General features: G+C 52.9%; 2 protein-coding genes across 3 annotated transcripts in view; one reads left to right on the top strand and one right to left on the bottom strand.

Moving 5' to 3' along the window:
- Positions 1-284: 284 nt before the first annotated feature.
- On the bottom strand, positions 285-4633 carry LOC119845194 (translation initiation factor IF-2-like). Of its 2 annotated transcripts, none has more exons than XM_043500079.1 (3): positions 3891-4633; positions 2056-2284; positions 285-1605 (listed from the first exon to the last, which is right to left on the bottom strand). In XM_043500079.1, exons 1-2 carry the CDS (start codon positions 4631-4633, stop codon positions 2263-2265), a joined length of 765 nt encoding a protein of 254 aa, XP_043356014.1. In that variant the 3' UTR covers positions 285-1605; positions 2056-2262. The 2 variants fall into 2 exon arrangements, with proteins under 2 accessions (XP_043356014.1, XP_038233061.1); XM_038377133.2 differs by having other exon boundaries at positions 2070-2284.
- The window catches only part of TRIM62 (tripartite motif containing 62), a 54755-nt gene continuing 34662 nt past the window's right edge, over positions 4584-24676 (top strand). Inside the window, exon 1 of the mRNA XM_038377131.2 lies at positions 4584-4991. Within this exon, the coding sequence (XP_038233059.1) occupies positions 4584-4991 (408 nt within the window). The remainder of the gene's footprint in view (positions 4992-24676) is intronic.

Genomic DNA, 24676 nt, shown 5'->3' with positions numbered 1-24676 from the left:
GTTCGGGGGTGGGGTCAGGAGACAGGGAGCAGGTGGGGTTGGATGGGGGTGGGGTCCTGGGGGGGGGCAGTTAGGTATGGGGATCCCAGGAGGTGGCGGTCAGGGGACAAGGAGTGGAGGGGTGGGAGGTTGGATGGGTCGGGGGCCTGTTGGGGGAAGTGTGGATAGGGGTCGGGGCAGTCAGGGGACAGGGAGCAGGGAGGGTTGGAAAGGGGGTGGAGTCCCGGGGAGGGCAGTTAGGGGACAAGTAGTGGGGGGTTGGATGGATCGGGAGTTCTGAGGGGGGCAGTCAGGAGGCAGGAGGTGGGAGGGGGCCAGGCTGTTTGCAAAAGCACAGCCTTCCCTACTCAGCTCTCCATACCATTTCACAACCCCGATGTGGCCCTTGGGCCAAAAAGTTTGCCCCGCAGTAGAAGGTGCCTACCTTGTGGATATTGCTAGGCAAGCCAGGGTGGGAGATGGCAGGGAAGTACTGGGAAAGAGAGGGGAGGAGAGAAGGCTGTGGAAAAGGCTGGGTGGGCAGAAATGGCCCCCTCAAGGATTGAGCTCACAATCCTGGGTTTAGCATGCCAATGCTCAAACCACTGAGCTATCCCCCCTTGGCAGCCCCAGTAGCAGTCCTCTCATGACAGCAGTGTTGCAGAGGGCTGAGATAAATCAGGTCTGTCATGTCCTGATCTGATTTAAAGGTGGACGTAAAACACTGTAAAGAAACCATCCTTATTCTCCATCCAGCTCTGAGTCCTAAACCTGCTCTGGGCTAGTCCCTCCACCAGCCACTCCCATAGTGCAGAAAGAGAGAGCCAGCCTTTGGATTCTCACTTGACTCCTCGCTTCCCCAAGCACCTGCGGGTGCTGTGGACACAACAATCAGGTCCAATCAGGGAGTCTGAGCCGGACAGCTCTTGATTTCCTCTCACAAGCTATCATCATTCAGCTTCACTCACTGTCATAGTTTCCATCAATGTCATTATCCTCACTAAAAGAAAAGGAGGACTTGTGGCACCTTAGAGACTAACAAATTTATTTGAGCATAAGCTTTTGTGAGCTACAACTCACTTCATCGGATGCATTCTGGATGCATTCATTGGATGCATTCTCACTGGAGCTTGAAAGGCCTGTGATTGATGTTTCCCCTGAAGTGGAGACCAGCTGGGCTACATCTCTCTAGGGAGCTGCTGAAGGAGACCGGGGCTGCTGCAGATCCTGCCAGCATTCAGAAAGGGCACAGCCTTCCCAGCTGTGAACTCAGTGGCTTTCCTCCCAGAGGACCAGCCTCTCTCATTCACACAGCTGCACCCCCAGCAGCTCTTCTCTTGTGTCTCTGGCTCAGAAGTCACAGCTCCCTTTCAAACTTTGTATCCCTGGTGCCATCAGTGGGGAAATAATGTCTTATGATGCGCTGCATACTTCATTTCCCATTATTTGCACGCAGACTACGTGCTGAGCATCTTCATCTGGAGTCAGAGACGCATCTGGTGCATGTTAGGTGATTCTGGTTTGATTACACTGTCATTAGGCATGGATATCGGTAATACACTTTTTGGATTTGGATTTCCAGCCTTAAATTGCTCAGCATTTGTTGTCACAATAAGAAGGTGGCATCTGTAAAGTAAGGAACAAGAGTCTCTTTAGGGACCTTTGAGGATGCAAATCATTGTGAGATTTCAAACTGCCAAGCGAGGGGATAGGTGAGGGGTCTGGAAGAGGGGCGAGAAAGATAAATAGATGGATAATTAGATTCACAACAATGGCACTGTACACATACTGTAAAAAATAATAGATAGGTCAGGACAAAGGTGTGAGGTCACCCGAGTCAGATTAGATAGATAGTGGGCTGTATAGGGATAGGGATAAAACCTGTATAGGGAGGGATGGATAGATAGAGGGGCTGTTTTGGGACAGATAGATAGATATGAGGGGCTTGAAATAAAGCATATGGAACAGAGAAGCAAAGATACAGTGTGAGAAATGGGTTGAAGGGATAGGGATAAAACAAAGGAGAACACTGTATTTTAAAATTAAGTATATAATTAAATACTGGTCCCCTCCTACCCACTGAAATGTACCTCCGTTAAGGCTCTAAATCCAGCTCAGGCTGTGGTCTCATGCTCTGTAGTATCACCCTTGTGTGGTGTACAGAGTGGGCTCTAGTCATTAAAGCTGGGAACTAGAAGTCAGGACTCCTGGGTTCTGCTCCCACTTGTGGGAAGGACTGTGATCTGGGTTCATGCCCTGGTTCCACCACTGCTATTGGGCAAGTCATCTCAGTAGCTGAGTAGCCCTGCTGATGAAATTGGGACAATAATAATTATCTTGGGAGGCTGAGAGAGGCTTTAAAGCTTAGAAGGACAATTTTAAAATCACTCCTTGGTCTGAAAATGTATTTGCTGTTACAAATAACATATAAAGTGTGTAGAACTGCCAAAGAGGAGAGTGGTCTTTTCCTCAGCAACTGATTGATTTAGGAGCACAAGCTCAGTTGTCAATGAGACACGCGCTGTTGATTACAATGGGAGGTTAGGAGCCTAAATATCTTTACGGATCTAGGCCCTAGAGCTTTCAGGATCCCACCTGCATTTGAGCCAAGGCAGTTTGCTGCTTTTCCCCTGTTTATTGGGACCTCAGGCCCAGCGATATGGTAGGGACAGAAGGTACAAATGCCTACTTTCTAGTTGCAGGGATTTTGACCTTTGCTGTAGCAAATCAATCACAGCAGAAGCTTCCGCCGTAAGGGATTTCCAGCCCCACCCTGGAGAAACCCCCTCTGTTCCTCATCCTCCCTTGAAAAGCAACCCATCAAAGCTGCTGCAGGAGGCATGCAGCACTCTCCCCCCTTCCCTCAAGAGCCAGAGGAGTTTTGTGTAGGGGAGGAGGGAGAGGAGCAGCCCTTCCTTCCCTGGAGAGGCTGGTGAAGAGCCCTGGAGCTGCCCCCACCCAGGCATGGGACAGGGGAGATGAGGAACCCATTGTGGTGCCCTAGACCTTGAGGAGGGCTCAAGGGCCCCACAGCTGCAGGTGGGGCAGAGCTGGGAATGGAACTGGGAGTATGGTGTAACTGGGACCCAACTGCCTTCGCTTCGGATGGGGGAAAGGGGGCTGGCAGAGCTGTAACTTCCCCAGCACTGTGCATGGGGAGGGAGGCTGGCAGAGCTGTAACTGCCTCCATCCTATGCAATGGAGAGTTGGGGAGTATGGGGGAAAAAACAGAATCATCTTATTAAAACCATCTGATGATTTTTGGGGATCTGAATCATGATTTTTGAACTTTAGGGTTGGCAGCAGGGCGGATGCGCCCGCTAAGCCACAGATGGTAGCAGGGTCTCAGGCCAGGGGAAGCCCCTGAAATGGGTAACTAGAGCTGGACCCAGTCCTTCCCTTTCAGAGGGTTCCAATGTCAGAACGTGGTTTGGGTCCGATTTGAAACCAAGCCCCGAAGTTCTAAATTCTCGGGGGGACAGAGCCCCAGCTGCAGGGCACGGGCACTGCGCCCGGCTTGCACCCAGCAACCTGCCTGGCGGGCTGCCCAGGAGCCGGACGGGGAAACCCGCCTGATTTCTGCGAAATCAGTTTGGGCGAAATGGAGCCAGTCCCGCGACTTCGCCAAATCAGCAAATTCCCACCAAACATTTTCCTCTTGGAATTTCCCCCGCCAGCTCTCGTAGCGAGTCCGGACGCGTGCGGGTTGTGCCGAGATGGGAGGAGGGCACGGCACATGTAGGGGACACTGAGCCCGGCTGGGCACAGCCTGCTCCTCCCGCCCGAGCCCCACCCCAGAGCCAGTCAGCCGTGTGCTGCGGCCGGGCCCCCTGCAAGCCCCCCAACCGGTGCAACTCCGAGCTCCCAGGGCGGCTGGGCACTGCAGCCGCCACACACGCTGCTTCTCGTACGGGTCTGCTGCCGCTGCCGCTGCCGCTGCCGCTCGAGGGCTCCCGCAGCGCTGGCAGGAGCGGGCGATCCTCGGACAGGCTCGCCGCAGCCCGCCCCTGGCTCCCGGGATCCCTGCGCCTTTAGCCCCCGCCCCGCCAGGAGGAAACTCCCCGGCCGCGGCTGGGAGAGCAGGTGCGGGGGACACGGTGCGGGGCCCCGCGGTCTCCCTTTGTCCTGGCAGCTGCGCCGGGAGGGGCGGGGGGACCCGACTCGGCCCGACCGCCCAGCGAGCCGGGCTCGGCTCGTTCAGTGCTGGCTGCTGCCGGCGCCGCTCTGCCGCCGCTTCCGGAGCCGGAGCCGCGGGAGAGTCCGGAGGCCGCTGCGCCCGGGGACAAGGCGGGCCCGAGCCCCCCCGGCAGCGTCCCCAGCTCGGACCGGCCCCCGGGGGCAGCTCGCCAAGGGGGTGTGGACGCGCAGGGCCGGCGGCCGGCTGGCTCGGCGGAAGCAGGGACACAAAGGCTGGGCGTGTGCGCGCTGCGCAGGGAGGCGCCTCTCCCTGAGCCAGGGCCCGGCTGCCCGGGGGGCGGGCGGCTGAAGCCCGCCGGGAGGCGCGAGGAGCCAGTGTCGGGGGCAGAGCCGCCCCCGGGGGCTGCTCGGCGTTAGGGCCCCGCGGGCCGCCCCCGGCCCCGGCCCCGGCCCCGGCCCCGCCCGCCATGGCCTGCAGCCTGAAAGACGAGCTGCTCTGCTCCATCTGCCTGAGCATCTACCAGGACCCGGTGAGCTTCGGCTGCGAGCACTACTTCTGCCGCAAATGCATCACGGAGCACTGGGTCCGGCAGGAGCACCAGGGCGCCCGCGACTGCCCCGAGTGCCGCCGCACCTTCGCCGAGCCCACGCTGGCGCCGAGCCTCAAGCTCGCCAACATCGTGGAGCGCTACGCGGCCTTCCCGCTGGACGCCATCCTGAGTGCGCGGCGCGGCTCGGCGCCCTGCAAGGACCACGAGAAGGTCCAACTCTTCTGCCTCACGGACCGCGCCGTGCTCTGCTTCTTCTGCGACGAGCCCGCCGTGCACGAGCAGCACCAGGTCACCAACGTGGACGACGCCTTCGAGGAGCTGCAGGTGGGCGCCCCCGGGCTGCAGACGGGATGGGCCCTGCCCCCGGCCGAGCCTGCCGGGGAGGTGCCTGGTGCTGGCGGAGCCCAGCTTGCCGGGCGGGGCGAGCTCCGCGTCACTTGTGAATAAGAACAGGAGGACTTGAGGCACCTTAGAGACTAACAAATTTATCTGAGCGTCAGCTTTCGTGAGCTATAGATGCATCCGATGAAGTGAGCTGGAGCTCACGAAAGCTTCCGCTCTAATAAATTTGTTAGTCTCTAAGGTGCCACAAGTCCTCCTTTTCTTTTTGCGAATACAAACTAACATGGCTGCTACTCTGAAATCAGTTGTGAATAAAAACAAGGAGGCGTCTGGTGGCACCTTAAAGACTAACAGATTGATTTGGGCAGAAGTTGTCCCCTTTAAAAACCCCTTTCTTCCCTCCATACAACTGAAGAAGTGGGTATAAATCTCAAAAAGAAAAGGAGTACTTGTGGCACCTTACAGACTAACAAATTTATTAGAGCATAAGCTTTCGTGAGCTACAGCTCACTTCATCGGATGCTCTAATAAATTTGTTAGTCTCTAAGGTGCCACAAGTACTCCTTTTCTTTTTGCGAATACAGACTAACACGGCTGCTACTCTGAAACCTGGGTATAAATCTGTTAGTCTTTAAGGTGCCACCGGACTCCTCAGAGTTTTTGTGGATACAGACGAACACGGCGACCCCCCGATGCTCAGTTGTGAATGTAAAACAATCATGTGTGCCCTGGCACCTCTTTCATTACATATTGAGCTCTGCTGAGGAGGTGCCCATGGGCTAAAGCCCTGTGCTCAGCCTGGCTGGCCAGCTGCTGCTCCACCCAGAAGTAGGCTCTCGTTCCCCGGCAGGGCGGTGCCTGCCCCCAGCCTGGCTCTGGGTCGGTCTGGAGCCCTGAACCTGCCTGGCTCAGGCAGTAGCTCTCTACTGGGGTAGCTGACAAGAGCCCAGAGCCTTGCCCTGTGCCAGGGGAGGGAGGGAGCGCTGTGCGGCAGGTCCAGCATTAGCACATCAGCCCTATGCCGAGCTCCTGGAGAGGTTCTGCTGAGGGTACAGATGGTGCCATACGCCCCGCTTCTGTCCCTTCCCCAGAGGCGGCATCCTCATCTCATCCTCTACCCTCCCCTTGTTTCATTAACCACCGTTCTTGTTTCTGGGGCTTCTGACTGGAGCCAGCCCCCTGGGAGGACCTGTTCCCCGGGCAGAGCGTGCTGTACTCCATCTGCTTCCACAAGGGGGGTGGCGAACCCCACATTTAACAAAAGGAGCAGCCAGCCCCTTTCTGAGCCATTTAGCGGGATCATGCCCCCACAACAACCCTTAGCGAACTGCATTTCCTCTTGACTCCATCCCCCACCCGCAGTTCTCGTCTCACCCCCTCCCGCCTGCTTTGCTGCACTGTGCCCCTGTCTGAGCATCTCGGCATCTCAGCTCCCCGGGCACCGTCCAGTGATTCAAATGGACTTGACTTGAATAACATTTCAAGTGAAATGGACTGGCCGTATCCCACCTCCCAGGATCCTGCGGGCGGTCCACAGAGCTAGAAATACCCACTAGGAAGATGCCAAAGACCAAGTGGTGCAGAAAGACCAGTAGCCCTGTGGAATGAATCCACTTCCCTCTGCTGGGGAGTAATATGGCATTCTGTCTATCCTGAGTGCTGCTGAAAGGATAGCAAGGCAAACAGCTTTCTCTCCAGTCTGCAATGTACCATGCTTTGGGGGTGAGCAGCAGAGGGTGAGATATAAGACAGGGATGATTGAATGCCATGCTTTGCAGGGTCAGGAAGGAACTGTGTCCCTCCTGTGCAGCAGTGCACAATTGGCCTGGGACATCATGGGGCTTCTCTTTCCCCCTTCCTCTTGGAGCCTCAGGTGCCAGGATACAGGACATGATGGACCTCCTCCGTATGACACCTTGCTGCCGAGGTTTATTTGGATGTGAGTGGTGGATGTGAGTGGTGTGTGTCTACATCTCTCTCTGCTCTCAGTGACAAAGCTTGCTTGCTTCCAGGGCAAGAGATTGAGCTGAGATTCCCAAACTTGAGACATCCATGACCTGTCTCCTGCATTTCCAACGGGTCACATAGCTGGGCACAGCGCAGTGGATGATTTACAACGCATGGTCTGCCAGTATCGTCGGAGGCATCATGTTGGGCAGGAAGCTGGAAACCACATATCTGTTTTAATGTTTGGATTAATAATCTAGCAAGAAGGAGGCTGGGGGCCTGGTCTCAGTCTCCTGCTGCTTAGTACCCTTTGGGATTTTAAAAGCAAATTTCCTCTTCTCTGTGAATTGGACTTTAACCGGGGGAGCTGGGGGGGTTTATGGCTATGAAGTGAAACTGGCTAAGATCTCTTCTCTGGGTAGGAGCCAGACACTGGCCTCAGACCCACCAACTAATTGTTTCCCAGTTGATAACAGCACTTATTGCCTTATTAAGGATACATCTGCTGATATCAGGGTGGCACACAGCCTGAGATCTCAGCGATAGGGTGCAGTTATTACCCTTCCACTCCAGAGTGGTATCGGAGCTGGCTTTAGGATCTTTGGGTCCCCGAACTATTGGTGGGGAAGGGGGTAGGGATGGTGGGGTGCTGGTGAAGAATAAAGGGGTAGCCTGTAAATTGCCCAAAAAATCACAGGGCCTCAGAGTTTGTGTGTGCTTTGAATTGTCCTAGGATGCCTGCAGGGTGGGAGATATATCTAGTTGGGCTATGGGGGAAGGGGTGGTTCAGGAGGGAGACTAATGGGGGTGGTTCTCCAGTGGGGAATGCTGATTATTTGGGAGTGGCCAAAGTACCCCTAGCATGAAGTTCCTGGGCTCATTCATGATTCAGAATTTTTCCAAATTCCTCCTGCGAATTATTCTCTCCCTATGGGTTGTTTGCCCACTGAGTTTGTGAAATCAGGTTCTTTATTGGTTAGCAATAGAAGTCACATAGTATTGTTCCTGCTTCGGTGACTTATGTAGCTAACCAGCAACTGCCATGGATTTTGAAATCATTTCAGCGATCAAATTTGAAAATTCCCTTAGTGCTGGTTCTGCTTTGCACTGAGGGACCCCAGACTGAAAAGTCTCTTAGGAACATAGGCATTGCCAGGCCAAATCAGAACAGGGACCTGTCTATCCTGGTATCCTGGCTCTGACATGGCCAGCACCAGTTGCTTCAGGGGAAGGTGCAAAGAGCCTTCAGTTATGGAATAACCTGCCCAAAGGGATGATTTTACCTAACCCCTGTTACTCAATGGTTGGCTGATGCATGGAGCAGGAGGATTTATAGCCCTCATCCATATAAACCTCTCATTCTTTTTGTTTAGGTCTCCTAATAAGTTCTTGAACTATGTGATATCTGTGGTTCCAGAGGTCAATACTGCGCTGTGTAGAGAAATATTTGTTAGGATCCGTTTTAGGTTTTTCTGGCTTTCAATTTTATGAGCTGTCGTCCTGTTCTTAGGAAGGGTGACTGGAGCTCCTCTTTCCAGGGAATTGAATGCGAGAGAATCACAAGGTGTTCACGCTGGCGTTGGTTTATGCTGCTTTGCTCGGCGCACTCTGCTCAGCCTGTGACAGGCAAATCGGCCTGATTTCAGAAGATATGTATTTTGCAAACATAAGTAGCTTCTGTCACTCAGTGAATCTCTAATGGGCTGGTCATCTTGGGAACAACTTCATGACTGGTGACTATGACCTTACCTCAGGCTCTATCTTGCTGCATTTGAAAGCTGTTGGTATTTAGTAGCAGGACTGGGGTTGGGGCTTTTGGTTGGGAAGGCAGGTGCTCTGGGAGACTGTGGGAGTCTGAGCCCTGGTCTACACTACGAGTTTAGGTTGAATTTAGCGCGTTAGATCGATTTAACTCTGCACTCGTCCACACAACAAAGCCATTTTTGTCGACTTAATGGGCTCTTAAAATCAATTTCTGTACTTCTCCCCAATGAGGGGATTAGCACTGAAATCGACATCGCCGGGTCGAATTTGGGCTAGTGTGGACGCAGTTTGACGGTACTGAATGGGTGGTACTAGTTCTGATAGTTATATGGGGAGACGAATCCGTTGTATCAGAACTCCGTTCCAAAAGACGAAATGCCAAAATATTTGAAAAAAATCTCCAAGGGCATGAAGGACAAGAGACTATAACAGGCACCAGCAGCAGTGCCGCATGAAAATTAAGGCGCTCAGGCAAGCCTACCAAAAAAACAGAGGCAAATGCCCACTCAGGGTCAGAGCCCGAGACATGCCGCTTCTGTGATGAGCTGCATGCAATTTTAGGGGGTGCCCCTACCACTGCTCCACCCCTGTACGTGGACTCCTGCAAGGGGGCAGTCTCACGCAACAGGGATGAGGATTTTGGGGATGAGGAAGATGATAGCGCACACCAGGCCAGCGGAGAAACCGTTCTCCCTGACAGCCAGGGACTGTTTATCACCCTGGAGCCAGCACCCTCCCAACCCGGGCTCCCGGACCTTGAAGGCGGAGAAGGCACATCTGGTGAGTGTACCTTTGTAAATATAATACACAGTTTAAAAGCAAGCGTGTTTTAATGATTAATTTGCCCTGAAGACTTGGGATGCATTCGTGGCCAGTACAGCTACTGGAAAAGTTTGTTAATGTGTCCGGGGATGGGGCAGAAATCCTCCAGGGACATCTTAATGAAGCTGTCTTGGAGGTACTCCCAAAGCCTTTGCAAAAGGTTTCTGGGGAAGGCGGCCTTATTGTGTCCTCCATGGTAGGACACTTTACTACGGCAGGCCAGTAGCACATAGTCTGGAATCATTGCATAAGAAAGCATGGCAGCGTGTGGTCCCAGTGTTTGCTGGCATTCAGAGACTTTATCTCTCTGTGTTATTCTCAGGAGAGTGATATCATTCATGGTCACCTGGTTGAAATAGTGGAATTTTATTAAGGGAACATCAGAGGTGCCATTCCTGCTGGGCTGTTTGCCTGTGGCTGAAAAGAAATCATCCCCGCTGTTAGACACGTGGTCGGGGGAGGGGTAAAGCAATCATCCCAGAGAATTGGGTGTGAGGGGGGGTTAGTTGGGTTTGTGCTGCACGTTAACACGAAAACATCAGCCCCTCCTTTTAAATGGCCTCCCTTTTTTCCTCCCGCAGCTGCAAATGTTTCAACACTGCGACTAGTATCTCCGTCCCAGAGACTAGCGCAGGTAAGGTGAAAAAAAAACACTCGCAACGAAATGTTCTCTGAGCTCATGCAGTGCACCCAAACTGAAAGAGCCCAGCAGAATGTGTGGAGGCAGACAATGGCAGACTCCAGGAAAGCACAAAATGAACGCGAGGGCAGGAGGGACACATGAGAGGATAGATGGTTGGAGCAACAGGAGAGGTGGCAGCAGCGTGATGAAAGGAGGCAGGATGCAATGCTGAGGCTACTGGAGGATCAAACTGATATGCTCCGGCATATGGTTTAGCTGCAGGAAAGGCAGCAGGAGCACAGACCGCCACTGCAGCCCCTGTGTAACCAACCGCCCTCCTCCCCAAGTTCCACAGCGTCCTCACCCAGACGCCCAAGAACGTGGGGGGGGGCCCCCCTCCGGGCACCCAACTACTCCACCCCAGAGGACTGCCCAAGCAACAGAAGGCTGGCATTCAATACGTTTTGAAGTGCAGTGTGGCCTTGTCCTTCCCTCCTCCCCTCATCCACCACCCCACCCGGTGCTTCCCTCTTCCCTACCCTTCCCTGGCTACCTTGGCAGTTATCCTCCTATTTGTATGACAAATTAATAAAGAATGCATGAATTTGAAACAACAATGACTTTATTGCCTCTGCAAGTGGTGATCGAAGGGGGGAGGGGAGGGTGTTTAGCTTACAGGGAAGTAGAACGAACCAACGGACGGGGGGGTTCATCAAGGAGAAACAAACAGAACTTTCACACCGTAGCCTGGCCAGTCATGAAAGTGGTTTTCAAAGCTTCTCTGATGCGCAGCGCACCCTCCTGTGCTCTTCTAACTGCTCTGGTGTCTGGCTGTGTGTAATCAGTGGACTGGCAATTTGCCTCAACTTCCCACCCCGCCATAAACGTCTTCCCCCTTACTCTCACGGATATTGTGGAGCACACAGCAAGCAGTAATAACAATGGGAATATTGGTTTCGCTGAGGTCTGAACGAGTCAGTAAACTGTGCCAGCGCACTTTTAAACGTCCAAATGCACACTCTACCACCATTCTGCACTTGCTCAGCCTATAGTTGAACAGCTCCTGACTACTGTCCAGGCTGCCTCTGTACGGCTTCATGAGCCATGGCATTAAGGGGTAGGCTGGGTCCCCAAGGATAACTATAGGCATTTCAACATCCCCAACGGTTATTTTCTGGTCTGGGAAGAAAGTCCCTTCCTGCAGCTTTTGAAACCGACCAGAGTTCCTGAAGATGCGAGCGTCATGAACCTTTCCCAGCCATCCCACGTTGATGTTGGTGAAACGTTCCTTGTGATCCACCACTGCTTGCAGCACCATTGAAAAGTATCCCTTTTGGTTTATGTTCTGGCTGCCTTAGTGGTCTGGTCCCAGGATAGGGATATGGGTTCCTTCTATCACCCCACCACAGTTCGGGAATCCCATTGCAGCAAAGCCATCTAGTATGACCTGCACATTTCCCAGAGTCACTACCCTTGATAGCAGCAGCTCAGTGACTGCGTTGGCTACTTCATCACAGCAGCCCTCACAGTAGATTTGCCCACTCCAAATTGATTCTCGACTGACCGGTAGCTGTCTGGCATTGCAAGCTTCCAAAGGGTTATTGCCACTCACTTGTGAACTGTGAGGGCTGCTCTCATCTTGGTATTCTGGCGCTTCAGGGCAGGGGAAAGCAAGTCACAAAGTTCCATGAAAGTGCCCTTATGCATGCGAAAGTTTTGCAGCCACTGGGAATCGTCCCAGACCTGCAACACTATGCGGTCCCACCAGTCTGTGCTTGTTTCCCAAGCCCAGAATTGGCATTCCAGAGCATGAGTCTGCCCCGTTACCACCAGGATGTCCAAATTGCCAGGGCCTGTGCTTTGAAAGAAGTCTGTGTCCATGTTCTCATCACTCTTGTCACTGCGCTGCCATCGCCTCCTCGCCTGCTTTTGCAGGTTCTGGTTCTGCATATGCTGTATGATAATGCGCGAGGTGTTTACAATGCTCATAACTGCTGTGGTGATCTGAGCAGGCTCCATGCTTGCTGTGGTATGGCGTTTATAGGAGAGCAGAGTTGCAGGGGAAGCGGTGGTTGGATGGCCAGTTTTGCAGACCTACTGCACCGTCTGCTGCCAGGACACAACAGCTGAGCGGGCTGCACGCTTGCCGTGATATGGCGAGACAAGAGCAGCCGAGCAGAGTTGCAGCGGAAGCCACGCTATGAGACTACCAGGAGAGCAGAGTGCCAGCGGAAGCGGTGGATGACAACGGTCATAGAGGGCCTGCGTGGTGAATTCATAGCATCAGGAGAGCAGAGTGGATGATGATGACTACAGTTAGCAGTCCTACTGCACCATCTGCTGAAAGCAGTATGGCGCCCGCACGGAAAAAAGGCGAGAAATGATTGTCTGCCATTGCTTTCACGGATGGAGGGGCAACTGACGACATGTACCCAAAACCACCTGCGACAATGTTTTTTCCCCGTCAGGCATTGGGAGCTTAACCCAGAATTCCAATGGGCAGCGGAGACTGCAGGAACTGTGGGATAGCTACCCACAGTGCAACGCTCCGAAAGTCGACGCTAGCCTTGGCACTGTGGATGTACTCCGCCGACTTAATGCATTTAGTGCATTAGCGTGGGGGAATACACAATCGACGGTATACAATCGCTTTCTAAAAATCGACTTCTATAAATTCGACCTAATTTTGTAGTGTAGACATACCCTGAGATTGATTGGGGGCTGATTGGAGCTGGGAGGGGTTTGCCAGGCTTTCTGATCCTCTCTGAATCTGGTTGCCTTGCTCTCTGCTAGGTCAGGAATCCTGTGCCATCCCAGCACATGATGGTAGCTGTGCCTGGTTGAGCAGCTTCCTACACTGCCTATGCTAGATTGAGCGGTTGCTTTGCATGGCCAGGAACAGTGACCTCTCCTGCTTGGAGAATCCGGATGGGGCTCCGGACACTTCTCCTCTTGCCATAGTGGTGTGTTGGCACTCGTCACATTAGCTGCAAAATGGCTGGGGGACTCGGCTGCTCAGAACTCGTATCGTATCTTAGGATTTTATCCTGCCACTCATTATGATAGTATCTGGACACCTTCAGTATAAAATCCGTAGCAATAGTGGAGTCCCTAGTAGAGGTCTCTGGCATTTCTCCATTTTCAGGACCCAAACTCTGGCTGGGGTAGGTTTTTTCTTTTTTGCTGGTAGGGGCTTGAGGTAGAGAGGATGTTGTGCTGTGCATTTCATTCTTGTAGTGGAAAGGGCTTCTCAGGAAAGTTTTGCAGCGTTTCCTAAAGATGGTCCGATTCAGGATTCCCCCATTCTGCTTGGAAGATTGCTTTGTCCCCTACTCCTGTGTGCTTTGTCCTGGGCTTAGCGCTCCACGTCGTCCCCGAAAAGCGCAGCTGTTACAGTAGTTCATGGATCAGAATTCAGTCGTTGATGTAGCTGGGGGCTGGGCTATAATTTGCTTTTAAAATTAGGACCAAGGCGTTAAATTGGCACTGAAAGCATCTGGAAGCCAGTGGAGGGACTGTCCCACGGCCTGATGTGCTCCTGGCAGCCTGAGCTGTGGAGAAGGAGTGCAGTTGTATTCTGTTCCAGCAGGGATCACTGACTGCCCCGAGAGGAATCAGCAGTGTCTGTAGCCCCCCAGTGTGTACTGCTTCTGCTCCACCCATGTTGTCCACCCAGTGCGAGATGCAGCACTGCCATTGGCTAACAACTCCCTTGGTGCGGTAGCTCCCATCTAGCATACATGCTGCAAGGCCAGGCAGCAGAGTTAGTCTTCGTTACTTGTATCGCATGGTAATTGTGCATGGCACGTTGTGAACACAGTCATGCCAGGGCCCTGCCCCAAATTGCTTGCTGATGCAATATAGACAGTGAAGGGTGGCAACAATGAGATCAGGGCTCTAGCAGTGGGAGAGGGAGGCTGCTAAGGGATCTGTATGGTGTTTGCAGGAGGAAATGGTCATTTCCATCAGAAATTTTCCCCTTGTGCAGGTACAGTCAGAGGAAAGCGTTTAATTCTCCTTGTGTAGCAGAGAGTGCAGTGCCATCACCCGGGGCGGGGGAGGATGTTCTCTGCCTGGCCCCAGAAGCAGCTCCTCAGCTGCTCCTCTGATTGCTGTGGACTTGAGCTGAAAAGCCCTTGTTCCTCCTCAATAAGGGCCCTTCCTGTGTCTATATAGGACTGTATAAACCGGTGCATCTCAACCCATGGGACCTGTAGGGTGCAGTATGTGGAGGGCTGGGCTGCTGCAATAAGGTTGGCTATAGGTCAGGAGGATCCAACCTAGGGCCGCACTGGTAACTTCCTCGGAGACATGCGTGGTGCCGCAGACTGCAGCCGCTCTCCCTTGGGATGGTGGTGTAGTCCCAGAGGGCTCCCAGCCTGCGGTGTGGCTTGGCTGCTTGGGTCAAGGTGGATTGTCGCATGCTGGCACCCGCTGAACTTTGGGCCTGACAGCCGCACTGGCTGTTGCCCATCTGCAGGCGACCTGGGCGATTTAGCTGTCTAATGAGATTAGGCAGGTGCTTAGAAGGGCAGGTGTATCTCTGCCTCTATCTCTGCCCGGCTGTCTTCCTGAAGCCCCCTCTTAGGCTGCTGAGCAGAGTTCACCTTGGGGAGTTGCAGCTCCACCCCTCGGTCCCAGGTTTACCCACCCGTGCAGCACTTGCATCTCATCCATTGCAGCAGGGTGCTAGAGGATAACCCAAAGGGAAATGCGTTTGCATGCAAAGTGTGATCAGTAGCCCGGGTTGGGGAACGCCAGCTGCAGAGCGTGACCCTGCAAGCAGGTTGCCCAGCCTGCCTGGCCATGCCTGGAAGTGTGGAGGAGCCGGAGTGGGATTGGCACTTGCTGTTGGAACACAGGAGTGGGGATTAGGGATGGCTTAGTGCCTCTGCTGAGCGCCAGCCGCCAGCTCCCCAGCCTTGCTGTTGCGTGATAATCTTCCTGACAATTAGCAGAATTCTGCAGAGGCCAGTGCTAAAGGGAGGTGGCTACCAGCCCGGACTGTGCTGTTCTACTAATGGGACATGTCAACGGAGGCGTGCTTTCTTTGTTGGGGGGGGTCAGTGCACCCGGAATAGTCCCCTGGCTCTTGAGGCGGTCTGTGCTTTAGCCTGGTACAGTGCAGAATCAACCTAATAGTACCCTCCTGGGAGCTGTCCTGGAGCCCTAGGTGACAGACACCCCAGAGCCGGTGCACATCAAAGGCTCCCATGTTAAGGAGAACAAGCCGGGTCGGGCCTCATCTGCCTTGGCTTAGAAACTGAGCCCCACATTCCTGGCTCTTCTGTGGCTCCTTTGTAGCCGCTCAGCCGCTGTCAGGGGTCCCCAGAGTCAGCTTAACCCGCCTCCAGGGCATAGCCCCAGGCCGGGGGAGGCATTGAGCTGGCATACGTGGCTCTTCGGCAACCCCCATCATGCAGTTGCTCGCAGGGGTCCTGCTGGCTGCTCTAAGTTACAGAGCAGTCCATTGGTGGCTGTGGAAGCTACTATGAATTAAAGCAAGGCTTGGGGCTGCTCTGACATACACCACAGGCCAGCCCCGCCCTGCAGCCCTCTCTCTCTAACCCCTTAGACTGGCGGTGAGCCCCACCCTGGCACCGAAATCCAGGCTGCCGTTGCCTGCCTGGGAAGCAGATCCCTACCTAGCACTCTTTAAACCTGGCTTGTCCCTGCAGTGCAGGCCAGCCTTGGAGAACAGCACAGGCATTCAGTGCAGGCCAGGCCTGTGGTAAACTTGGCTCTGGGTTGCAGGCTGATTGGGAGCATGAGGCGTGAAAGCACTTTGCCTGGAGAGTTTAATCTCTGTGAAGGGTATCTAAGCCAGAGGCCTAGCAAACTCATTATCTGTGTGAGTGCCTAGCACTGATGGAGTCTGAGCCCTGGTCTACGCTAGGCATTGAGGTCGAATTTAGCAGCGTTAAATCGATGTAACCCTGCACCCATCCACATGATGAAGCCCTTTTTTTCGACTTTAAGGGCTCTTAAAATCGATTTCCTTACTCCACCCCCGACAAGGGGATTAGCGCTGAAATCGGTTTTGCTGGGTTGAATTTGGGGTATTGTGGACACAATTAGATGGTATTGGCCTCTGGGAACTATCCCAGAGTGCTCCATTGTGACCGCTCTGGATAGCACTCTCAACTCAAATGCACTGACCAGGTAGACTGGAAAAGGCCCGCAAACTTTTGAATTTCAATTTCCTGTTTGGCCAGTGTGGCAAGCTGCAGGTGACCATGCAGAGCTTATCAGCAGAGGTGACCATGATGGAGTCCCAGAATCGCAAAAGAGCTCCAGCATGGACCGAACGGGAGATATGGGATCTGATCGCTGTATGGGGAGAGGAATCCGTGCTATCAGAACTATGTTCCAGTTTTCGAAATGCCAAAACATTTGTGAAAATCTCCCAGAGCATGAAGGATAGAGGCCATAACACGGACCCGAAGCAGTGCTGCATGAAACTTAAGGAGCTGAGGCAAGCCTACCAGAAAACCAGAGAGAGGCGAACGGCCGCTCCGGGTCAGAGCCCCAAACATGCTGCTTCTATGATGAGCTGCATGCCATTTTAGGGAGTTCAGCCACCACTACCCCAGCGGTGTTGCTTGACTCCTTCAATGGAGATGGAGGCAACACAGAAGCAGGTTTTGGGGACGAAGAAGACGATGATGAGGAGGTTGTAGATAGCTCACAGCAAACAAGTGGAGAAACCGGTTTTCCCGACAGCCAGGAACTGTTTCTCCCCCTGGTCCTGGAGCCAGTACCCCCCGAACCCACCCAAGGCTGCCTTCCGGACCAACCAGGCGGAGAAGGGACCTCTGGTGAGTGTACCTTTTAAAATACTATACAAGGTTTGAAAGCCAGCATGTATAGTGATTAATTTGCCCTGGCATTCGTGGCTCTCCTGGATATACTCCCAAAGCGTTTGCAAAAGGTTTCTGGGGAGGGCAGCCTTATTCCATCCACCGTGGTAGGACACTTTACCACTCCAGGCCAGTAGTGTGTACTCGGGAACCACTGTAGAACAAAGCATTGCAGTGTACGTTTGCTGGCGTTCAAACAACATCCGTTCTTTCTCTCTCTGTGTTATCCTCAGGAGAGTGATATCATTCATGGTCACCTGGTTGAAATAGGGTGCTTTTCTTAAGGGGACATTCAGAGATGCCCGTTCCTGCTGGGCTGTTTGCCTATGGCTGAACAGAAATGTTCCCCGCTGTTAGCCACGCGGTGGGGGGAGCCAAAATGCGACCTTGTAACGAAAGCACATGTGCTATGTATGTAATGTTAACAGCAAGGTTTACTGTGAAAGAGTGTACCCATTGTTCTATAAAATGTGTCTTTTCAAATACCACTGTCCCTTTTTTTTTTTTCTCCACCAGCTGCATGTGTTTCAAGGATCACAGGATCTTCTCCTTCCCAGAGGCTAGCGAAGATTAGAAGGCGAAAAAAATGCACTCGCGATGAAATGTTCTCTGTGCTCATACTGTCCTCCCACACTGACAGAGCACAGACGAATGCATGGAGGCAGACAATGTCAGAGTGCAGGAAAGCAAAAAATGACCGAGAGGAGAGGTGGCGGGCCGAAGAGAGGGCTGAAGCTGAAAGGTGGCGGCAGCATGATGAGAGGAGGCAGGATTCAATGCTGAGGCTGCTGGAGGATCAAACTAATAAGCTCCAGCATATGGTTGAGCTGCAGGAAAGGCAGCAGGAGCACAGACCGCCGCTACAGCCCCTGTGTAACCAACCGCCCTCCTCCCCAAGTTCCATAGCGTCCTCACCCAGACGCCCAAGAACGCGGTGGGGGGGCCTCCAGCCACTCCACCCCAGAGGATTGCCCAAGATACAGAAGGCTGGCATTCAGTAATTTTTAAGTTTTTAAAGTGCTGTGTGGCCTTGTCCTTCCCTCCTCCACCACCCCTCCTGGGGTACCTTGGTAATTATCTCCCTATTTGTGTGATAAATTAATAAAGAATGCATGAATGTGAAGCAACAATGACTTTATTGCCTCTGGAAGCGGTGATCGAAGGGAGGTGGGGAGGGTGGTTAGCTTACAGGGAAGTAGAGTGAACCAAGGGACCGGCAGGTTCATCAAGGAGAAACAAACAGAACTTTCACACCGTAGCCTGGCCAGTCATGAAACTGGTTTTCAAAGCTTCTCTGATGTGCAGCGCACCCTCCTGTGCTCTTCTAACCGCCCTGGTGTCTGGCTGTGCATAAGCAGCAGCCAGGCGATTTGCCTCAACCTCCCACCCTGCGGTAAAAATCTCCCCCTTACTCTCACAGATATTGTGGAGCATACAGCAAGCAATAATAACAGTAGAAATATTGGTTTCGCTGAGGTCTAACCGAGTCAGTAAACTGCGCCAGCGTGCTTTTAAATGTCCAAATGCACATTCTACCACCATTCTGCACTTGCTCAGCCTGTAGTTGAACAGCTTCTGACTACTGTGCAGGCTGCCTATGTATGGCTTCATGAGCTATGGCATTAAGGGGTAGGCTGGGTCCCCAAGGATAATTATAGGCATTTCAACATCCCCAACGATTATTTTCTGGTCTGGGAAGAAAGTCCCTTCCTGCAGCTTTTGAAACCGACCAGAGTTCCTGAAGATGCGAGCGTCATGTACCTTTCCCAGCCATCCCACGTTGATGTTGGTGAAACGTCCCTTGTGATCCACCAGTGCTTGCAGCACTATTGAAAAGTACCCCTTGCAGTTTATGTAGTCGCTGGCTTGGTGCTCCGGTGCCAAGATAAGGTTATGGGTTCCATCTGTGGCCCCACCACAGTTAGGGAATCCCATTGCAGCAAAGCCATCCACTATGACCTGCACATTTCCCAGGGTCACTACCCTTGATATCAGCAGATCTTTGATTGTGTTGGCTACTTGCATTACAGCAGCCCCCACAGTAGATTTGCCCACTCCAAATTGATTCCTGACTGACCGGTAGCTGTCTGGCGTTGCAAGCTTCCACAGGGCTATTGCCACTCGCTTCTCAACTGTGAGGGCTGCTCTCATCTTGGTATTCTTGCACCTCAGGGCAGGGGAAAGCGAGTCCCAAAGTTTCATGAAAGTGCCCTTACTCATGCGAAAGTTTAGCAGCCACTGGGAATCATCCCAGACCTGCAACACTATGGGGTCCCACCAGTCTGTGCTTTTTTCCCGAGCCCAGAATCAGCGTTCCACCGCATGAGCCTGCCTCATTAGCATCATGATGCCCACATTGGCAGGGCCCGTACTTTGAGAGAAATCTGTGTCCATATCCTCATCACTCTCGTAACCGCGCTGATGTCGCCTACTCGCCCAGTTTTGCTTTGCCAGGTTCTGGTGCTGCATATACTGCTGGATAATGCGTGTGGTGTTTAATGTGTTCCTAATTGCCAAAGTGATCTGAGCGGGCTCCATGCTTGCCGTGGTATGACGTCTGCACAGAAAAACAGCGCGGAACGATTGTCCGCTGTTGCCCTGACGGAGGGAGGGGCAACTAACGACATGGTTTACAGGGTTGGCTTACAGGTAATTAAAATCAACAAAGGGGGTGGCTTTGCGAGAAACTGAATGGCCGCTTCAAGGATAGAACTCAAAATCTCAAGGATAGAACTCAAAACTGGGTTTAGCAGGCCGTTGATTTAGAAGGGAGGAGAAAATGAATACAAAACAAATCTGGTCTATTTCTTGTTTTGAGCTACTTCATCTATCTTTATACATCTTGCTGGCAGCAGACTGTGCAGTACGACCGCTAGCCATCCTCACCTTCTGGGTGCTCGGCAGAAAACGGTGCAGTTTGACTACTGGCCATCGTCTTTTGCTAGCTGCGGATTAAAAGACAGTGCACTGCCGGTAGGACTCAATCGCCATGAGACAAAACAAGGGAAATGACCTGGCTGAGTCACTCCCATGTTTGCCCAGGCGCCCGGTTAAAAGAGCACCCAGGATTATGTCGGCGACGGCTACCAGTCATACTGCACTGTCTGCTGCCAAAAGGCAATAAACCGCTGCTGTGTAGCAATGCGTCCGCCAGCACCCAGGAGACATACGGTGACAGTTAGTTGAGCGGGCTCCATGCTTGCCATGGTATGGCTTCTGCAGAGGTAACTCAAGAAAAAAGGCCCAAAACGATTGTCTGCCCTTGCTTTTACAGAGGGAGGAACGGGGGCCTGACGATATGTACCCAGAACCACCCGCAACAATGTTTTAGCCCCATCAGGCACTGGGATTTCTACCCAGAATTCAAATGGGCGGCGGAGACTGCGGGAACTGTGGGATAGCTACCCACAGTGCAAAGCTCCGTAATTCGACGGTTGCCTCGATACTGTGGACACGGTCCGCCGACTACATGCACTTAGAGCATTTGTGTGGGGGGGACACACTCGACTGTATAAAAACGCTTTCTACAAAACCGACTTCTATAAATTCGACCTAATTTCGTAGTGTAGACATCCCCATAGAGACCAGCCCTCAGGAAATCTTGGGCTTACAGTCTTCAGTCAAATGCAGTGAGTCACGGTGGGGCCTAGCCGCACTGTGGTGCAGGGTCAGGGAGATGGGAAGGAGCCAGCATCGGCTGCGTGAGGCTCTGGCATGACTGAATTAACCAGGGTGAGTGGGAATCTTGAAAGCGGCCAGTGAGAAGCGTCCCTCCAGCACTGGGGTCTGCCGCTACCTCCACCTCCATAGAGACCCTTGTCTCACAGCAGCAGGAGTGATCCCATCCCCTGAAGTGCCCATCCCACCGCCACTGATTCCCTGGGTGCTGCTGGTGAGAATGAGCATCCTTCAGGTATGGGGGCTTTCTGCAAGAGCAGTGCTGCTGGCACAGCAAGGATCTCACTGCTTGCTGGCTCTCAGCTGACATGGTACCTCCAGGGAGACAGGATGATGTGTCATTAGCAGGCAACTGGGGGGTCCTGATTGCCCACCCCGCAAACCCACTTCTGCTAGGCCGGCTTCACCCTCCTTCCCTCTGCCCCGGGGGAGGGGCAGTGGGGCTTGCTAATCAGCTGCCTCTCACTGATTGATTTGCACACTGCTGTGGAGGAAGAGCACTCTCTGCACAGCCCTCACTGAGCTGCCAGGAGGGCGAGATATTGATTGGCCTCGCTCCGCAGACGGTGTTAATGGGGATGCTGACATATGTCAGAGGCGCTTGAGGCAGGGAGATGGAGCGCGGCGCTGGAACAAAAGGGCTTGTTGCTCCTGCACTCCTTGATGGGAACACGACTGCAAGCGGCGTGGACACGCACGGGGGAGGTGGCGCTAGGAACCTGTTGCTTGCTTAGCGAGATTCAGCCCCATGGTGAGTGACCGCACTGCTGCCAGCACTAGCTTTGGTCATGGCCACCTTGCCACATACAGGTGATGGAGAGCTGTCCACGCGGCACCTGCTGCAGCACTGGCTCCCCGGCTCAGGCAGGCAGAGCTACGCAGGCAATTAGAGAGAGGAGAGGCCTCCGTCGCTGGCCGGGATCCCAGCTCCTGGCTTTTCCATTGCACCCCTCAGTCCCCTGCCTTCTCCAGAAACCAGGCCAAGCATAACACTTCATGAATACCTTGTCTCTTTATCCCTGAATTCCTGTATAAATCCTCTATGGAGGAATTGCCTCATGTACTGCTTAACAGCAACTACTTCTGGGGTGGGGCACTGCAGCCATACACAACAGCACTGCCCAGCAGTTCCAGACTTGCAAATGCTGTCTAGCAAATACTGTACGAGAGGACGTCAGGGAGGCAAGTAATAATAATCCTGGGTTATTGGGCCAGCTATTGCTGGGCAGGAAGTTCCGTAGGATCTGTTCTGAGGACAGATACTCAGGGCCTCAGTTTTATGTCCCATCTTAAAGCCTGCATCTCCCTACCTGCCATTGCATTGGCTCACTATCAAGCCAGAGAAAAGAACAATAGCTACTGAATGCAGCACCTCGGGTGGCTCTGGAGGTCTCCCACCGGGCGCCAATGGAGGCTGTGACCTTATCCAGCTTAAGAAGCTAGTACACAGGCTGAGACAGATGGCTACGAGCATCTACGTTGCTTTTCCTTCAGGCTGAAGTCACCTTCTCTGTCACTACATGAACATGCCTCCTGCCTCTGTCTGCAGTTCTTTCTTGGCTCCCTTGGTTTTTACGGGCTGTTCCAGGACTGGCAAATCTCTTGCCAGAATAAAGAAGGATCTTCTTTGCTATGTACCAGGGCAGGGGTGCCCAGGAATGGCCCTGAGCCTGTCGCAGTATCTCTGGCTAGTCTCGGGCAGAGATGGGGTGGTCCTCAGGGGATGCAAAGAGCTTTTGTCTCTTCCTCTAACACGAGTCCTGCAGAATTGCACTGAACCTGTTGCTAAGTAGTAGCTGTACCAGTGTAATACTGTTTCAAGGGCAGTGTTATAGTAATTGCACTTTTCACTCTAGCTCTCAGAGCACTGTACAGAGGAGGTGAAGATCATTATCTTCATTGTACAGATGGAGAAACGGTGGCACACAGCAGCAAAGTGACTTGCCCAAGGTCATCCAGCAGGCCAGTGGCAGAGCTGGGAGTAGAACCCAGCTCTCATGGATGGCAGGTCAGGCCTCACTGCTTCTAAATAGTTCTGTTGCATTATAGCTGTATTGTTTAAATAATTAACTTTCACCATCTCCCCCATTCTGTGCTAGTTTAGTTCCCTCCTTCTGCTGCACATCTTGGTTTGAAGGCTTCCTCCCTTCGCTTCACCGCACCCTCCCTCTCTGATCTCTCTTTACATGATGATAATGCTTCCCTCTTCTCTTCTCTTGTTTTCACAAACCATGGCTGTGCACATACAGGTGCTACAGTCCTTGGCAGGGATCAAATCGGTGACCTCAAGCCCTTGTTCCTGGAGCTAACAAGCAACTCGGTCCACTACAATAGCAGGCTGTCACTCAGAGAGGGCAGCCCTAGTGGGAGACATGCTAAACCAAGGTGGTGCATTATTGCCCAAGCAAATGATGATGTGGCATGCAGAGCCCGCCGGTGACCGAGGTGCCTGCACGTAGGGCCATGGTATGATATGTTATAGTTTCCTTTCAGCTTTTCTCCTGAGACCCCCGAATCCACAAGGTTGAGCTTCTGGAAACCCTGTTCCTGGCTATGGCGTTTGTCTCCCTGCTCTCACTGCCACACCTCTCAGTATCACAACAGTGCTATGCCAGAGAGTGTTAGCTGCAGGGATTAAGGCAGGATGGTGCTTGCAAAGAAGACGTAGAGATTCCTGCAGCCCCAAACCCTCACTGTGTTCGCTTGAGCCCAAGTCACATCCTCAGCTGTCCTGGCACCTGTTCTGGCATGCAAATCACTCAGCAGCGGGTCCATTCACAGCCTGACATGGGAACTTCCCAACCCACCCTGGCTGCCCTATGGGGCCATGAGCTTGTTTTCCCTGCCAGCTTGGGACTCCAGGACCCTGCCTTGTTGAGCCAGACATGCTAGCCTGATGCAACACAGACCCAGGTCTAGTCCACGCCCCCAATGCTGCGGACTTTAACTAAAAATTGCTCAGCAGGTAATTTCAGCATGTCATAGAATCTCAGGGTTGGAAGGGACCTCGGGGTCATCTAGTCCAACCCCCTGCTCAAAGCAGGACCAATCCCCAACTAAATCATCCCAGCCACGGCTTTGTCAAGCCTGACCTTAAAAACTGCTAAGGAAGGAGATTCCACCACCTCCCTAAGTAACACATTCCAGTGCTTTACCACCCTCCTAGTGAAAAAGTTTTCCTAATATCCAACCTAAACCTCCCCCACTGCAACATGAGACCATTACTCCTCGTTCTGTCATCTACTACCACTAAGAACAGTCTAGATCCATCCTCTTTGGATCCCCTTTCAGGTAGTTGAAAGCAGCTATCAAATCCCCCCTCATTCTTCTCCTCCTCAGACTAAACAATCCCAGTCCCTCAGCCTCTCCTCATAAGTCATGTGTTCCAGTCCCCTAATCATTTTTGTTGCCCTCTGCTGGACGTTTTTCAATTTTTCCACATCCTTCTTGTAATGTGGGGCCCAAAACTGGACACAGTACTCCAGATGAGGCCTCACCAATGTCGAATAGAGGGAACGATCACGTCCCTCGATCCTCAATAAGGATTCTTTAAAATACAGCCAGCTCTCCTGGACTCTTTTCCCTCTCATGTTTTTCTCCCAAGGGATCCTGCCCATCAGTTCCCTGAGGGAGTCAAAGTCTGCTTTTCTGAAGTCCAAGGTCCGTATTCTGCTGCTCTCCTTTCTTCCCTGTGTCAGGATCCTGAACTCGACCATCTCATGATCACTGCCTCCCAGGTTCCCATCCACTTTTGCTTCCTCTACTAATTCTTCCCGGTTTGTGAGCAGCAGGTCAAGAAGAGCTCTGCCCCTAGTTGGTTCCTCCAGCACTTGCACCAGGAAATTGTCCCCTCCACTTTCCAAAAACTTCCTGGATTATCTGTACACCAGTGTATTACTCTCTCAGCAGATATCAGGGTGATTGAAGTCTCCCATGAGAATCAGGGCCTGTGATCTAGTAATTTCCGTGAGTTG

Source organism: Dermochelys coriacea, chromosome 18, assembly GCF_009764565.3.
Source record: "Dermochelys coriacea isolate rDerCor1 chromosome 18, rDerCor1.pri.v4, whole genome shotgun sequence".
Lineage (NCBI taxonomy): Eukaryota > Metazoa > Chordata > Testudines > Dermochelyidae > Dermochelys > Dermochelys coriacea.
This window is presented reverse-complemented; position numbering and strand designations above follow the sequence as displayed.

Bases quoted from the DNA above. Each gene is read 5' to 3' on its own strand.
- LOC119845194 (XM_043500079.1), bottom strand. From the start codon at position 4,633: ATGCTCAGGCAGATGGAGCAGAGCAGCTCGTCTTTCAGGCTGCAGGCC. The intron at 2,285-3,890 runs GTACGAGAAGCA...TTTCATCAGCAG, and splicing joins GCGGCAGCGGCAGCAGACCC to GGCTACTCAGCTACTGAGAT.